Genomic DNA, 15892 nt, shown 5'->3' on the forward strand with positions numbered 1-15892 from the left:
AGAAGGCCTTTAAGATGTATATATATGCTTATTAATGGCTATGTTACATTTCTTGTATAGAATGATGGAGCTATATCTCATGATAGTGGATTTTTAGGCCAAGCTAGGTGGTTACAATTCTTAATTATCTTCATAGTTTATAAAATAATTTTCTAGTTATAAGAACAAGAGAGAAATTCATTAAATATTAGAATATATGTAGTTATCTTTATTCATCTGATAATACATTGAATTTTAGAAGTTACAAAATAGGTGTGTGTTTTTCATTTCAGACTTTATATGACCACTATAGTAGTGGTGAAAGGCATGATTCCTCTTCATCCAAGACTTTCGAAAAAAAATGGGAGAAAAAATGATTTGCAGCTACTCATAAATTGTCAGATATCACCTGTAAAATATACTGAACTGTTATACTCTTGAGTCTCTTTGGAAATCTCTTAAAGAAAACTTCACCTTGAAATGTCAATGGCAGAAAAATTCAGTGGATTATCCTCAAAAGAAAACTGTAAAAAGAATAACCACTAATGATACTGTATATATTAAGTAGTAGAATTATTTTCTCTCTTTTATGCTTTCCTGTAAGTCTACTCTTATTTGATACCATTTCACACTTAGAATAGTGGGTGAACACCTGAAATATATTCTAAAGAACTATGTAAATAAAGCTTTGTAGCGTAAGATGACACTAAACTGTAAAAATTGTGTAATTATTTTCTTCAAATGTACGACTGGTGTGGCAGCAAAATACTTAATAAAAATTGAATTAAGGGAAGACACAAGAGTAGATCTTAGTAAATGAACTTCAAAAAGAAAATTCCAAAGGGTTTGAATTCCAAAATAGATTTCCCGATTGCTTTATGGTACTGATACAGTCCAGAGTTTTAGGGCTATAATTTGTTCTTTTAATTCTCTCTGATTCTTTGTAATATCTATTGCTTGGTGTTTAGAGTATCTGTGGTATAAGTTGTATAGGGCATGCCCTCACTGTATGACTTGCTTGGTAATTGGTAATTACAAAGGTAGTCTTAGAGTCTTCAGGACTGAATCTAGTAGACTCTTTCCCCTGCCTCTTTTTTCTTTTTTTAGATTTTAATACACTTTGTTTTTAGATTAAGGCTCTTTCTTTAGATCAGGTTTAATTCACAGCAAAATTTAGGGGGAATGTACAGAGATTTCTCATATAGCTCTTGCCCCCACACATGCACAGTCTCCCTCATTATCAACATCCCCCGCCAGACTGGTACATTTGTTAAAATTAATGAACCTACATTGACACACCATAATAATCACCCAAAGTCCGTAGTTTACATACAGTTCACTCTTGGTGGTGTACATTCTATAGGTTTGGACAAATGTGTAATGACAAATAACCACCATAGTAATTTCATTGCCCTAAAAATCCTCTGTGCTCCTCCTATTCATCCATCCCCTATTCCATAATCCCTGGCAATCACTGATCTTCTAATTGTCTCAGTAATTTTGCCTTTTCCAGTACATTATATAGTTGGAGTTAGATAGTAGATAGCCTTTTCAGATTAGTTTTTCACTTAGAAAAAATTTCCTCCAGTTTCTTTCAGTGCCTAGTAATATTCCATTGTATGGATATACCACAGTTTATCCATCCACCTACTGTAGGTCATCTTGAATGCTTCCAGAGTTTGGCTATTATGAATAAAGCTGCTATAATCTGTGTGCAGGTTTTTCGTGGACGTAAGTTTTCAACTCCCCAAGGAGCATGTTTGATGGATTGATGGTAAGAGTTTATTGAGTTTTTTAAGAAACTACCAAACTGTCTTCCAAAGTGGCTGTACCATTTTGCATTCCCTTCGGCAGTGAATGAAAGTACCTGTTGCTCCACATCCTTGCCAGAATTTGGAGTTGTCAGTGTTCCAGATCTTGGCCATTCTAATAGGTATGTAGTAGTATATAATTGTTCTTTTAATTTGCATTCCTGTGATGACACATGATGTAGAGTATTTTTTCATATGCTTACTTGCCAGCTGTTACCATCTTTGGTGAGATGTCTTTGGCTTATTTTTTAAATTGAGTTGTTTGTTTCCTTAAGATTAAGTTAGTTTTAAGAATTCTCTGTGTATTTTGGATAGTGGTCCTTTATCATATGTCTTTTGCAAATATTTTTTCTCAGTCTGTGGCTTGTCTTCTCATTTTCTTGATTCTGTCTTTTACAGAGCAGAAGTTTTTAATCTTAATATACTCCAACTTATCAATTATTTCTTTCATGAATTGTGCCTTTGATGTTGTGACTGAATAGTCGTCACCATACCCAAGGTCATCTATGGTATCTTCTAGAGTATTACAGTTTTGCAGTTTATGTTACATTTAGGTTTGTGATTCACTTTGAGTTAATTTTTGTGAAGAATGTAAAATTGCAAACAAGACAGTTTATTTCTTCCCTCCCAATCTGCGTACCTTTTGTTTCTTCTTGTCTTTTTTTTTTTTTTTTTTAATCTCTATACCCAACTTGGGGCTCCAGTTTGCAACCCTAGGATCAAGAGTTGCATGCTCTGAGCCATCCAGGCACCCTTTTCTTGTCTTCTTGCATTAGCTAGCACTTTCAATATGCTGTTGAAAGGAGTGGTGAGGGGGAATTCTTGCCTTGTTTCTGGTCACAGTGAAAAAGCTTCAAGTTTCTCTCCATTAAATATGATGCTAGCTGTATTTTTTCTTAAGATTTATTTATTTATTTGAGAGAGAGTTGGAGGGGTGGACAGAGGAGAGAGAAACTAAGCAGACTTCGTACTGAGTGTGGAGCCCCAACGCAGGCCCGATCTCAGGACCCTGAGATCATGACCTGAGCTAAAACCAAGAGTCAGACACTCAACCCATTGTGCCACCCAGGTGTCTTGCTGTGTGTTTTCTTAAAGATACTTTTTATTAAGTTGAGGAAGTTCCCCCTTTATTCATAGTTTCCTGAGAGTTTTTATCATAAATAGATGTTAGATTTTGTTAGTTGCTTTCTCTGCATCTATTAATATTGGTCATGTGAGTTTTCTTTTGTAGCCTGTTGATGTGATCAATTACATTGATTTTTGAATGCTGGGCCAGCCTTGACTACTTGGGATAAAGCCCACTTAGTTATGGTGTGCAATTCTTTTAATACATTGTTGAATTTGATTTGCTAATATTTTATTGAAGATTTTAGGATCTATATTCATGAGAGATATCGGTCTATAGATTCCCTGTAATGTCTTTGGGTTTGGTATTAGGGTAATGCTGGCCTCATAGCATGAGTTAGGAAGTATTCCCTCTGCTTCTATCCTCTGAAAGAATTTGTTGAGAATGCATCTAATTTCTTCCTTAAATATTTGGCGGAATTCACCAGTGAACCCCTCTGGGCCTGGGAACCCATCTGGAAGGTAATGAATTATTGATTCAATTTCTTTAATAGAAACCTATTCAGGTTGTTTATTCTTTTTTTTTTTTTTATTTTTAAGATTTTACTCTATTAGAGAGAGAGAGAGAGAGAGAGCATGAGTAGGGGGAGAGGCAAAGTGAGAAGGAGACTCCCCACTGAGCAGGGAGCCCAACGTGGGGCTCAATCCCAGGACCCCAGGATCATGACCTGAGATGAAGGCAGATGCTTAACTGACTGAGCCACCCAGGAGCCCTGTTTATTTATTCTTGTGTGAATTTTGGCAAATTGTGTTTTTTAAGAAATTGATCCATTTCATCTAGTTTATCAAATTCATGAGCATAGAGTTGTTCACAGTTCTTTAGTATCCTTTTAATGTCCATAGGATCTATAGTTATGTCCTTTCTTTTTTTTCCTGATATAGTAATTTATGTCCTTTTTTTCCTTAGTCTGACTAGAAGCTTATTGATTTTATTTATCTTTTGAAAGAGTCAGCTTTTGGTTTCAGTGATTTTTCTCTATTGATTAACTGTTTTCAATTTCATCTATTTCTGCTCTAATTCGTATTATTCCTTTCTTCTTTGGATTTAGTTTGCTTTTCTTTTTTTAGTTTCTTAAAGTAGAAACTTAGATCATTGATTGTAGAACTTTCTTCTTTTCTAATATGTGCATTCAGTGCTATACATTTTTCTCTATGTACCATTTTTGCTGCGTCCCACAAACTTAGATAAGTTGTGTTTTCATTTTCATTTCATTATTCAAAATATTCAAAATGAGGGTGTGACAACCAGAAGGCAGAAATCATCTTGGGCCATCTTTGAGGTTCCCTACCACTAAATGTTAGCTCTTTTTATGATTATTTTTTTTTAATTTTTTTAAGTTTGTCCTTAGGAGGGCTGATCTAAATTACCTTTCCTTTGTTCTTTAAAAATAATTTGATCACATATGTATATATTCTTGAACAATATATTGGTGTCTCATATTTAATCTGTTTTTAAAAAACCAGATAATCTGTGCAAAAATAACTCCTAACCAGGAGCCTATTTTCTGTTATGTTAAATGGAAAAATTACAATGTATTACATGTTTCCTGAAACAATAAAACACTCTTAGGTAAGGGACAAGCTCTTAAGTTAGCATGACTAATATAAATATGTTTAAAATACTACTTTTTGGTTGCTAAATTATGTTTATTTTGCCTTATATATTTTGAGGCTATTTCACTAGGTGCATGCAAACTTAGAATTTTTTTATCTTCCTGGTTAAGTGTCATGTTTATGATTTCATAGGGATCTTCTTAATTTCTAAATATGTATTTATTTCTTCTAAATGTGGCATTTTCAGGTTTCCCTTGGTTAATAGTTACCTGGTGTGTGAGTGTAATTATAATTCAACTTTTCTATGACCTTTTAGGAGTATCCCTTGTAAATAACATACCTGAATTTTACTTCATCCAATCACTGGTTATTTGTCTCTTTTGCCTGACAAGTTTTAATCTATTAATATTTGTTATGATTATAGTAAATTTGTTTCTACCATCATATATTTGCATTTCTATTTAATCTACTTGTATTCTTCCTTTATTCTTTGCTTGCTCCTACCCTCTTTCTGTTCTTTCTTTCTTTCATTCTTTTTTTTAAGTTTTGTGTTTGTTTTTCTTTTCTATAATTTTCCCTCTGATGGCTTAGAAGGTTTAAAGTCTTGGGTTTTTTGTTTATAGTAATTAGTCTTAAATTTCACCAAGTTATTTAACTTGACAAATAACCAAGTTAAACAAATATCTCAACCAAGTAAGAAAGATTTTAATGTATTTTAACTATATTAGCACAACTTGTATGACAATTATGTTGTATTTTAGTTTTATCCTATTATAACCCCCAGATTACTATTATCATTTTATACAGAAATACTTTAGATTCACAACATTTACCATTTTATATATTCCTTCTATCTTGAAGTATGCTTTTTGAAAATTCCTTTAGCAAAGATCCATTGATAGTGAAAATTTTTTTGCTTATTTGAAAATGTTTTAAATTCACTCATTTTCATGAGACTGTTTTTTCAGGGTTTATCTATCTATTATTTCTATAGAAGTGATCTCCCTTTTTCCTCTGGCTACTTTTAAGATCTAAAGCTCTGTGATCTGCTGTTTCACTAAAATATGTCTTGTCATTGATTTTGTTTTGTTTTTAATCCTGTTTGGTGTATATTATGCTTTCCAAGTCTATGGAATCATATGTCTTCTTGATTCTGAAAAATTCTCAGCCATTATCTCTTTAAATTTTTTCATTTTTAGAAATTTCATTTGGTTGTTTTTCAAACCTGCCTGTTCTTGGTTATTTTCTTCCCCTCAAATGTGATTCTATCATTTATTTCTTTAGTCATTTTACATGGAACAATTTTATGTTCCATATTTGTAATTCCAGGACTTGAAATTTTTTAATTGGGATCTCTTTTTTTGTTTTCTCTTCTGACTCTGCCGTTGCTTTCTTACCATGTTGGAGGTCTCTAAGACCACCCTCCAAGTTTGAAGATTTGCTAGAACTCAAGAGGATTCGGTTACACTTGTCATGATTTATTATTAGTGAAAGGATGTAAAGCAAAATCTGCAAAGGGAAAAAGGTGCATGAAGCAAAGTCTGCAGAAAATGAGCCACAAGCTTCCAAGTGTCCTTTCCCAGTGACTCACAAAGGATGCACTTAATTTCCTAGGAGAAAGTTGTGACAATACCTACAAAATGTTGTCTACCACAGAAACTCATTAGAGACTTGTCACTCTGGGTGTTTTAGGGGGCTGGTCATGTACTCACACTTTGCCTAACACGTGTCCAGATTTTAGGCTCCCAGAAGGAAAGTAGGTATTTAAACTTAAACCACATTATTTGTACCCCACAATTCAGGCACTGGAAGCCACTCATTATTTAGGAAATGCTGGGAACTCTCCAGAAATTTGAGTTCCTATACTCTGGCCAAAGGCAACCTTCCACGCAGACCTTTTTAAGGATATCAGTCTCAGCCTTGTAATGTTTACTCTTCACACTTCCTGTGAATTTGTCAGTCCTTGTTTATGATCTCTGATTTGTTTGATCTCAATTATTGGAAATTCCAGAGGAAGCCAGTGTTAACCTTAAAAAATAAAACTGCCAGATATATTACTAGCAAAAGCTGGGTTTATTTGGGAATAGCAGAGAATTGCAATCTGGAACAAGCAAGCTACAGCAGAGGTAGGCAAGTCCACAGAACAAAGCAGAGGAACACTTAAAGAGGAAAGGGGGACAATAGGAAGTCTGATATAAACAAAAATTCCATTGTAGTAAAGTGGCAGTTTGAAGTACAGCGGCTTTTCATTGGCTGAGCCGTTGCCTGGGAAAGGAGGAAAACTTTTCTTCCTCCTATTGGGATAGCAAAATAGTATCCAGGTGCAAGGTCCATCTCTTCCTGTTGGATCTGTAATTGAGAACAGTGTTAGGGCATAAGAGCTCCCACTGGGAACATCCTGACTCCATTCTAAATGAGATTTCCTTTTAATTTTCACACCAGCATTTGCTATTACCTTAAACCAGTATCAGTATTAATCAGGTTAGGTTTTGCCATGGTAACAAGTAACCCTGAAAGATATCTGTAGCTTTAAACAATGAAATTTTAGTTCTCACTAACGCCTGTGGAGGAGGGAGGAGGATGCTGCTCTGCCTTGCCCTCACTCTTGGACCCAGGCTATCTGGTGCCCCACAATCTGTTTGCTGTGGCAGATGGAAAGGGAAAGCATGATAAATTATAGTTTCTTAAAATTACCACTTGAAAATGACATCCTTCTCACAATTCAGTGGCTAAAGAAGTTGCGTGGTTTAATGTAATGATCATGTGTCTAGAAAGAGGGCTAAAAATACATGCTGAACAGCACTAATTAAAATTAAGAAGATACAACAATACTCTTTCTTACTTTGCTTCAATCAGGGATTCTTACCCTGTAGTTCAGCGCCTTCTAGGACTACTAGGTATTGAGTGACACAGGGAATAAAAGTATTCTGTTTTTTCTTGCCATGACATTTTGGATTTTTAATTGATGCTATTTTCCCAAGTAACTTTGGGATGTTCTCCATGGTTCTTCACCCTTCCTCTTTCTGATTTTCTTTCTTTCTTCCTCTCTGCTCTACTTGTCCACTTTTACTGCCAGAAAGCGAGCATATCATATTGAAGAGAGAAATGTATTAATAATTACATTACTGTTTTTTAGTAAAGTAATAATGTTTATTGGATGTTTGTAGAGGCATATATATCTGTATATGGAATTAATTTGTATGCTGTTATTAGAAATCTACTAAATTAGCACATTTGAGAGAATAAGGTCAGAAAGCCCCTGTGTCACAGGTGAAATGAGGAGGTAGTTGTGGATGGTTGTTCACGTTCTTGCTACTATAAGAGGCAAGAACACAGTTGGCTTTCCGTCAAGTGGAACAGAGAGGATCCAATAGAAACTCTGTTCCAGAGTCTCCACTTAGTTTAAGGATATTATAATACCTTTTTTAAAAAAGCATTTGCAAGTGAGGAAAATGATAATTAGTCATGGAGCAAGGATGGAGTTGCTAGCTGTACTCTGGAGAAAAGTCCAATAGGAGTTTGGTGGTGGAGAATGGGGTGTTGTGAAGAGACACCTTTGGAGAAGGATTAGGGATGCTGGGGTGGCATATTTGTGCAGACTGTAGCATGTTGCCTCTCTCCCCTTCAGTGGGACTCTGACCAACCTCAATAAACCTGGCACATTGCCTCCTCCATCTCATCTTGTTGGGTAAATGGAAGGCAACCATAGATGGAGGCTTTTGCTTGTGAATCTTGCCATAATGTTTTTTTTTTTTTATGTTACTATCAAAGGAAAATAATAGTCTCACCTTAATCTATTTGAAAAGTGTAATAGAAGCATAAATCACTCCCAATCCCATTGGTCCCATTAATTATTGTTATCATTTGGCATATTTGCATAATTGAGATAATATATTTATAACTTTGTACTCTTATTTTTCCACCTACCTTTCTCAAGCATTTTCCTAAGTCATTTAAACCTGTTGTAAATATAATTTTGATTCCTTTGTAATGTCCTATGATGTGAATGTACAAGGATATTTCCCTATTTTTTATTTTGTGTATAATTCAGAATTAATGGGAACTGAAGTTAATATTTGTCCTAAAATGTAGCTAATAACATAAATCCACAGGTAAATAGAGATCATGATACCGTCATGGAATTTTTTTTTTAATTATCAGCAGTTTTATATCAGATTTGGCAATTGAAATTTGGGTTTACATTTAAACTATGCCTAATGTGTGGTGGCCAACTTAATATCTTTGTGAATAGATTTAATTAAACAATATTTTAGGGAGGAGACAAAGGCTATCCAACCAGAAAATTCTGTTGATTCCATTTTCAAGATATATCTAGAATTCAGTCCTCACCACCAGCACCTACATCACCTTGGGTCACTGCAGTAATTCCCTCACTGTTCTCTCTGCTTCCACTTTTGTCCCTACATAATCTATGACAGCCAGAGCGATTTGTTCCAATATGAGTTAAGGCGCTTTGCTCCTCTGCTCAGTACCTTCCAACTGACTCCCATCTAATTCAGAGTGAAAGCCCAAGTCCTTGAAGGATAGGTGTCCTGCTGTATGTAGCCAGATCTTGAAGGCAGAAGGCACCCTCCTGCCTTATGGCCCTTGGGCTGCCATTCTGTCTTCTAAATCCTTTTTCCTCAGTCACTGGGCTTGTTTCCTCATCTTGTGTTTGTTCAAATGTCATTTTCCTGATGAGGCCTTCCTTAAGTAACATATTTAAAATCATAATCCCCCTGCCCCTCTACACCATAATCTTCCTTGTTGCTTTATTGGTTTTTGTAGTATTTATCTTTCTAACATTCTCTGTAATTGATTTAGGTGTGTTTTTGTTTTGTTTTGTTTACTACTTATCTCCCTCTCCCCCCATTATAATACCGGTTGCCAGAATGCAAAGCTTTTTATTAGTTTTGTTCACTACTGTATTTCCAGCACCTAATATAATGCCTGGTCCATAGCTGACACTTGATAAATATTGTTTGAATGAAAGAATGTAAGTTTTCTTCCTGGAAAGAATTATGTTTCTTATAGAGAAACAATATTAGCTATATCAGCAAACTGGCTAGCCCTAGAGTGGTAGACAAAATAAGATGTCCTTTATGGAGACCCCGACCCCGGATGCAATCCTGCAAGCTGTATTGGGGAGCTCCCTATCTCCACCTCCACTTCCAGCAGAAACTTATGTGACTGACACATTTTCATCAGATTTTCTCTGATTTACCCTGAAGTGTATGTGAGAATGATGTGCACTGCCAAGAAATAATGGAATTAGGTTCTGGCCTCCAACTATTATCTTAATCTATGAGAATGAAATGAAGGAGAAAGGTCACCAACACATTATGGCAGTCGAAACTTCAAAGTTTTCAGATTGTAACAGAGCTGCTGAACAATTAAAGAATAATCCACGACACAAGAATTACATGGAACAAGCGTCCCTGAGGCAGCCAGAGAAGTTATTCAGTTTTTTACAAGATTACTTGTGGGAGCAAAGTTTAGTAGAAACAATGGAACAAATTCAATGGGAAACAACAATTGATCCTGAGGAAGACCTGAACAAACTAGATGAAAAGGAACTTGCTAAAAGAAAGAGCATCGTGGATAAACTTTTTGAGAGAAATCAGAAGAAGGATGATCCCAATTTCATTTATGACATTGAAGTTGAGTTCCCACAGGATGAACAACACAGAGTCAGCTGACAGAGTTCTGATATCAGAATTGATTGGGCTAGCAGAAAATCCATTTGGGGACATCCTTTGTATAAACACAGTTCTAGAAAAATCTGTAAAGAACAGTAAATATACATGTTGGGTCAAGTTTGAATTGACCATGTTACTTTTCAAAAACCAGGACATGTAGAATATTTACTATGTAAATGCCTGAGGAATATGCAAAAACTAGAATATAGGAATCTGCCTTTAAGGAGCTTACAACCTAACTGGAAGATAACTAAAACTCGTGAAAAGCTATTAACAGAATTAGGCAGCACAAAGATTTGAGCCAAATGCTTGATAAAGGTTAAAGAGGGTCAGAGCCTAGATGACCGTAGGGTAGAATAGTCAGGGGAAGACTGTGTCCTTTAGTAGAGAGATGGGACTTTGGCCCTCAAAATGATAGTGTTTGGATAAAAGTTTATATAGAATTCCAGATGAGAGATACTGGGAGGAAAAAAGGGGAGGGGAGGTAGTGGTAAAGACATAGGGATCAGAACATTTTATTTAAGGAACTGTAAGCAAACTCTAGTTTGGTAAGATTGGAGGGCATGGACGGTTACCAAGGGATTATCCTGTGTGCACTATGTCTTTATTGTATTTAACCCCGGAGTTGGAGAGTAGCCCTACAGAATGCCCTGCGGCTGCGAGTGCATGTCACCTGATGGACAGCAGGGGCATTCTGCTGCTCCAGGATCAGGAAACCTCTACTAGAGATATTCGGAAACTCTGAAGCTCTTCCTGTAAATAAAGAGGTTTGTTTGTAAAATGGGAAATGTAGCCATAACGAATGGATAATAGGCATTGCCAGTTACGGCCTATTCATGAGTTTGGATCTACAAAAAGATCTTTGTTGAACCGGGTTATATGTGTACAGATACATCTTTCTTCTTGTTAAGAATATAGTTTAATTGGCAGATACTCTATGTTTTCTGCAAGGAGATTAATACTCATTAAATAAAACTAAAAATGATTCACTCTTCCAAAGAGAAAAGAAAAAAAAGATGTCTTTTATGGCTACCACCCGTTCCAAGTGACCTGCTTTGCAACACTTGGATTTTAGGAATGAAGGATGTTCACAGAGGCAGACTCTTTGCAGACATGCCCTTGACTGACAGGAAGGGTTTCTGTTTTTTTTTGTTTTTTTGTTTTTTTTTAAGATATATTTATTTATTTGAGGGAGAATGAGTGGCGGGGAGCAGTGGAGGGAGAGGGGGAAGCTGGGTCCCCACTGAGCAGGGAGCCGGACGTGCACCTCAATCCCAGGACCCTGGGATCATGACCTGAGCCAAAGGCAGACACTTAACTGACTGAGCCACCCAGGGGCCCCTGACAGGATTTCATACAGAATTAGGGATTTGCCTTTCCATAAAGGCATCACATGATACACGCTCCTAGATAAAGTATATCTATGTCCAAATAAAGGAAGTAAACTGAAGTCCCTGTCCTCCAGGTGCTTATTTCTGTGTTTCTCCTCTTCTTGTGAAATGAGGGGGAATAATTTTTTTTTGGTTTTTTTGGGTTTTTTTTTTTTGCTGTAGCCCAGATGACCTGCATTGACTTTCTAGTTCTCATTGATACTGTGCTAGAGCAAGTAGATGGAAGTGTTGACAGAACACAAGGGGCAAGCAGTGCGCCTGTGTGTGCCCAGGCTCTGAGAGGCTGGTGAGGGCAGGAAGCAGAGTGCTGACCTCTCTCCCCACTCTGTTGCTATCTCTGATGGGATCCCTGGCAGCCCCTGTCTTGTGAGGACTCCCCACCAGCTGACTCTCATAACCAGATATTTTCCCCACCCCAGGCTGGAGGCTCCTTCCTCTCCATTCTCTGAGGCTGGCCCAAACTCTGTAGGGCTGGAAAGGGCCCCCTTGTGGTAAGGACAAAAGATAGGGAGAGTGCTGAAGTTTGGGGGTGGCCTAGTGAGTCAAGGTTCACAGCCTCCAGGTAGGTGTGGAGTGAAGTGACAACAGTTGTTCTGGTCCTCGGCAGGATTTTCCGGTTTGGGTGGGAGTTTGCATAAATGACTGATTTGAAACAATGCTACAGGGCTCAGCCAGCGACAGACTTGCTAACTGGGTCAGGTCAGGTTGGAAGACACTGTCAATTGTTGATTACCCAGTTTATCCCGTGAGTGCCCAGAGCTCTTTCCTTGTAGTCTTGCACATCTCGGCATTCACTTTGTCCTCACCAGCTGGTATGATCAGGGGCACCATGGAACAAAGCAAGAACAATTCTACTCAAGCAGCAACTCTACTATGACAGACTGAACTTTTCATCTTCTTCCTATAATCCAACGTTCTTTTACTTGCTATTTGTGGTCCATAAATTTTAAGTCTAATTTTTATCTCCCTTTTTTTCTGCTTTGCCTAAGTGTACCTATTCTCACCACACACCGATTTCTTTCATACTATCTTCCTATTCTTTACTATTTTAAAACCACCACCCTTGGGATGCCTGGGTGGCTCAGACTGTTAAGCGTCTGAACTAGATTCTTCAGGGGAAGGTCCTAAAGATCCATAGTTTGAATACGTACCCAAATGTTTCCCATCATGAAGCATGTTTGGGAAACAAGGCTATAAATAGCAGATGATCAAATTTTGATTTTTTTTTTTAAAGGTGACTTTTTGATTAAAAGAACTAAACAGGGAAGAAAAAGCCCTTGTTAGATATACCCTGTGAGCACTTGATAAATACTTGCTGAATGCCTAAGTCTGTAAAGGGGGTTGAAGAAGAACAGTTAAGGAAGGTGAATAGGGGTCAGACACCGGGATATATAGCAGTGGGGCTGGGGGAGCAGATTAGGAAAGGAAATGACAGGAAAACGGTGCAAGTGGACAGTCTGATTTAAGTGAACCCTGTTTCTCCTGGGAGGGGCATGCCATCCTCATGACAGCTGGTGAGTAGGAATCCCAAGAGTAAGATGGGCATGTGAGTAGGATTCAAGGGAGAGGGTGATGAAGTAAAACTCCCTTTTATTGTGTCTCACTCTGTGAGCTGAGTGATTTTGATACTCATGAGCCACCAGGAGCCAGGGAACTGTTTTCTCCCCAAATCATGCATTGCAGAAATCCCTAAAAGGACTGTCTTGTGTTTAGAACAAAGTCATTCAGGCCAACCTGTGCCATTTCTTACGTGAAAAACAGTCCAGAAAGCCAACTTGCCCAAAAATGCACTGCTGTTTATTTTCAGAGCGGAAACGGAAATCTAGGTCTTCTGACTCAACCATCCTAGGTCTCTCTCTCTCTTTTTAAAATTTCTATAGCCTTAAAAAAATAATTATATTTTTTAGGAGTCTATATTTTATGAATCTTTAGACAAGAATAATTAATACCTAACTTGATCCCAAATTTTCAAAAGTGAGACCTAATCCTAAAAAAAATGTTACTAACGGAGATGAAGTGAAATAATGATGAAAAAGTACCCGTCACAGTGACTGGCATATACTTGGCCTTTAATACCTGCGTATTCTTTTGGTCTTTACATGCTAATTCACCTCACCTGCAAGTCTATTTCCATTGTTTACAGAAGTAAGGATATGGCTTTGGAGGTATTCAGATCTAAATTTGAATCCTGGCTCTGTCATGCACTGTGTAATTTTGTATATAATTGCTTAATCTCTCTAAGCCTTGGTTTCTCTACCTACAAAATAATAATACCTTGCATAATTGCTCTGAAGAGAAATTTTAGATGCTTGAAAGTGCTTAGCACAATGCCAGATATTTAAGAAGTAATAAATATGAGTTGTTTTTACTATTGATTTACAGCAAAACTTTAGTCCGATTAGTACATTCTCATAAAGAGGCAGTAATGGAAAGAGAGTGATGTCTGAGCCAAATACCAGAGTTTGAATCTTGGATCCACCACTTACTACTTGTGTGATCTTGGAAATGTCATTTAACTGTTCCATGCCTTAGTTATCCCCATTTTGCAGATGAAGACCCTGTACCTTCTCTGTGGGGTCATTGTGGGGAATGAATGAGTTAATATATGAGAAGTGCTTAGTGTAGTGCTTGGTACAACATAGATACTCAATAAATATTTGCTGTCATTAATATATTTCTTCCTATACTTAACTGGCCTTGAGATTTTGTTGAGTTTGAAGAGATCTCTTACTCTTGGCAAGACTAAACTTGGAAAACTCTTTCCTTTTTGTCCATTTCTATATTAGAATTTATACGTGGTGGCCTATACTTCCAAGTCTGTCATTTCATCCTTTCATTTCTGCCTCTTAAGGTTGGAGGGGCCCTTTGCCTGATGGTCAGAAAATAATCAATTATGCATGAAAGACATGGTCAACAGCAAAGGAATAAGAAAAGTGCTGGCAATATATTAGATGTTTAGAACAATTTTGAAAATGAAAGAACTAAGCACAATTTTAAGGAATATTAGAAAATGAGTTGATGATCCAGACAGAATAGAAACTGCACTAAAATCCCTCGAAATTAACCCTATTTTCCTGACATGTGAAGGAGATAATACAGCATCTTTCTGTTTGCCCAAAGATAAGTTCTTTTATCTGTTCCTTTCTTCTTTCTGTATTTTCAACAAGTAGTCCTGAAAATACTCATTCTGATCTACTTAACCTATTGATCCAATCCTGTCCCCTTAGGACTCTGAAGCCCTCTCTGTAGTCAACTTTCCAGAGCATTGCCACCTCCTTATCTTTGTGTGAGGTAGTCACACTAATTACCTGCTCATTACGTCTTCCCCCATCTGCCTAGGGGCAGGACTGTGATTCCCTAGAGGTATCCACCCCTCCTCCAAGAATTCAGAAGAGTGGCTCCGTTCTCAATTCTAGGGGTTAATCCTGATAGGCTTAAATCCCACTTGGTGGTCTGTTTTGTCAGTGATTGGTTTAGGCTTTGGTGTATATCTTCTGGCAAATGAAACATGAAGGGAAGTCTGCTGGGGGACTCCAGAAAATATGTCTTTGGTCTTAAAAATAAATTCATGGGAAGAAGCAATACCTGTTTTTCGCCTGGATGTGGTTATGTCTGCATTTAATTTGATGAACTGCAGTAGCTTTCTTGCAACCATGAGGAACACTAAGAGTAAAAGGGCAGACCCTGAGAGTAGAAAAATCATGGGTACTTGATTAGAGCATGAAGTTAATCCAGAAGCCATCTTACCTTGGGAGTTCTTGTTATATGAGATAAATTTTTCTTGATATTTAAGCCACGCTGAGTTGTATATTACCTGTTTTATGTAGTTGGAAGCACCCTAAATAATATACATGTCCGTGTTCTGCTTATTAGACAAAGACATTTTCTCTAGGCTCCATAACTTTAAGTTCTATTATCTCTGTGAAGCTGCCCAGAAAGTCCCAGCCCAAAATAGCAGTCCTTTCCTCTGAGCTTTATTCACTTGGTTTGACATCTCTTTCTTTCCATTTCTTCTTGTAAATGCAAGATCCTATGATAACTTTTTGGAATTCTTAATTTCTTGTACACCACCTGAAAAACCCACACACTTTATCTTTTTTTTTAAGTTTATTTTTTTAGTAATCTCTGCACCCCATGTGGTGCTCAAACTCATGACCCCAAGATCAAGAGTCATGTGCTCCTCCTACTGAGCCAGCCAGGCACCCCTAACAGATCTTTGGTGGTATTTAGAATAGAGTAAGAATAATTTTGGCCTTTACAGTCTACACATTGGTTTGCGCTAATTTGCATGATTGGCAGTCTGTTTTAATGTAAAGGGGGGGAGGGGCTGACC

The 15892-nt window shown here is 37.2% G+C and overlaps 1 protein-coding gene, 1 long non-coding RNA gene and 1 pseudogene across 8 annotated transcripts in view; 2 read left to right on the forward strand and 1 right to left on the reverse strand.

Moving 5' to 3' along the window:
* Positions 1-779, forward strand: part of TTK (TTK protein kinase) — a 41094-nt gene extending 40315 nt beyond the window's left edge. For 4 of the 6 annotated variants that reach the window (XM_057303943.1, XM_026507023.4, XM_057303944.1 and 1 more), the window contains exon 22: positions 273-778. In XM_057303943.1, coding sequence (XP_057159926.1) covers positions 273-356 — 84 coding nt within the window. In that variant the 3' untranslated portion in view covers positions 357-778. Of the gene's footprint in view, positions 1-272 lie in introns of all 6 variants that reach the window. The other 2 variants (XM_057303946.1, XM_057303947.1) reach the window with 1 other exon arrangement.
* A 5744-nt stretch (positions 780-6523) lies between these two features.
* The window catches only part of LOC113261081 (uncharacterized), a 43222-nt gene continuing 33853 nt past the window's right edge, over positions 6524-15892 (reverse strand). For both annotated transcript variants that reach the window (XR_003318252.4, XR_007190178.2), the window contains exons 4-5: positions 15145-15243; positions 6524-6818 (exon numbers count right to left, since the gene is read on the reverse strand). This is a non-coding gene — a long non-coding RNA (uncharacterized LOC113261081). The remainder of the gene's footprint in view (positions 6819-15144; positions 15244-15892) is intronic.
* On the forward strand, positions 9712-10211 carry LOC123001478 (centrosomal protein of 19 kDa-like; annotated as a pseudogene).

The sequence above is a fragment of the Ursus arctos genome, unplaced genomic scaffold (assembly GCF_023065955.2).
Source record: "Ursus arctos isolate Adak ecotype North America unplaced genomic scaffold, UrsArc2.0 scaffold_29, whole genome shotgun sequence".
Lineage (NCBI taxonomy): Eukaryota > Metazoa > Chordata > Mammalia > Carnivora > Ursidae > Ursus > Ursus arctos.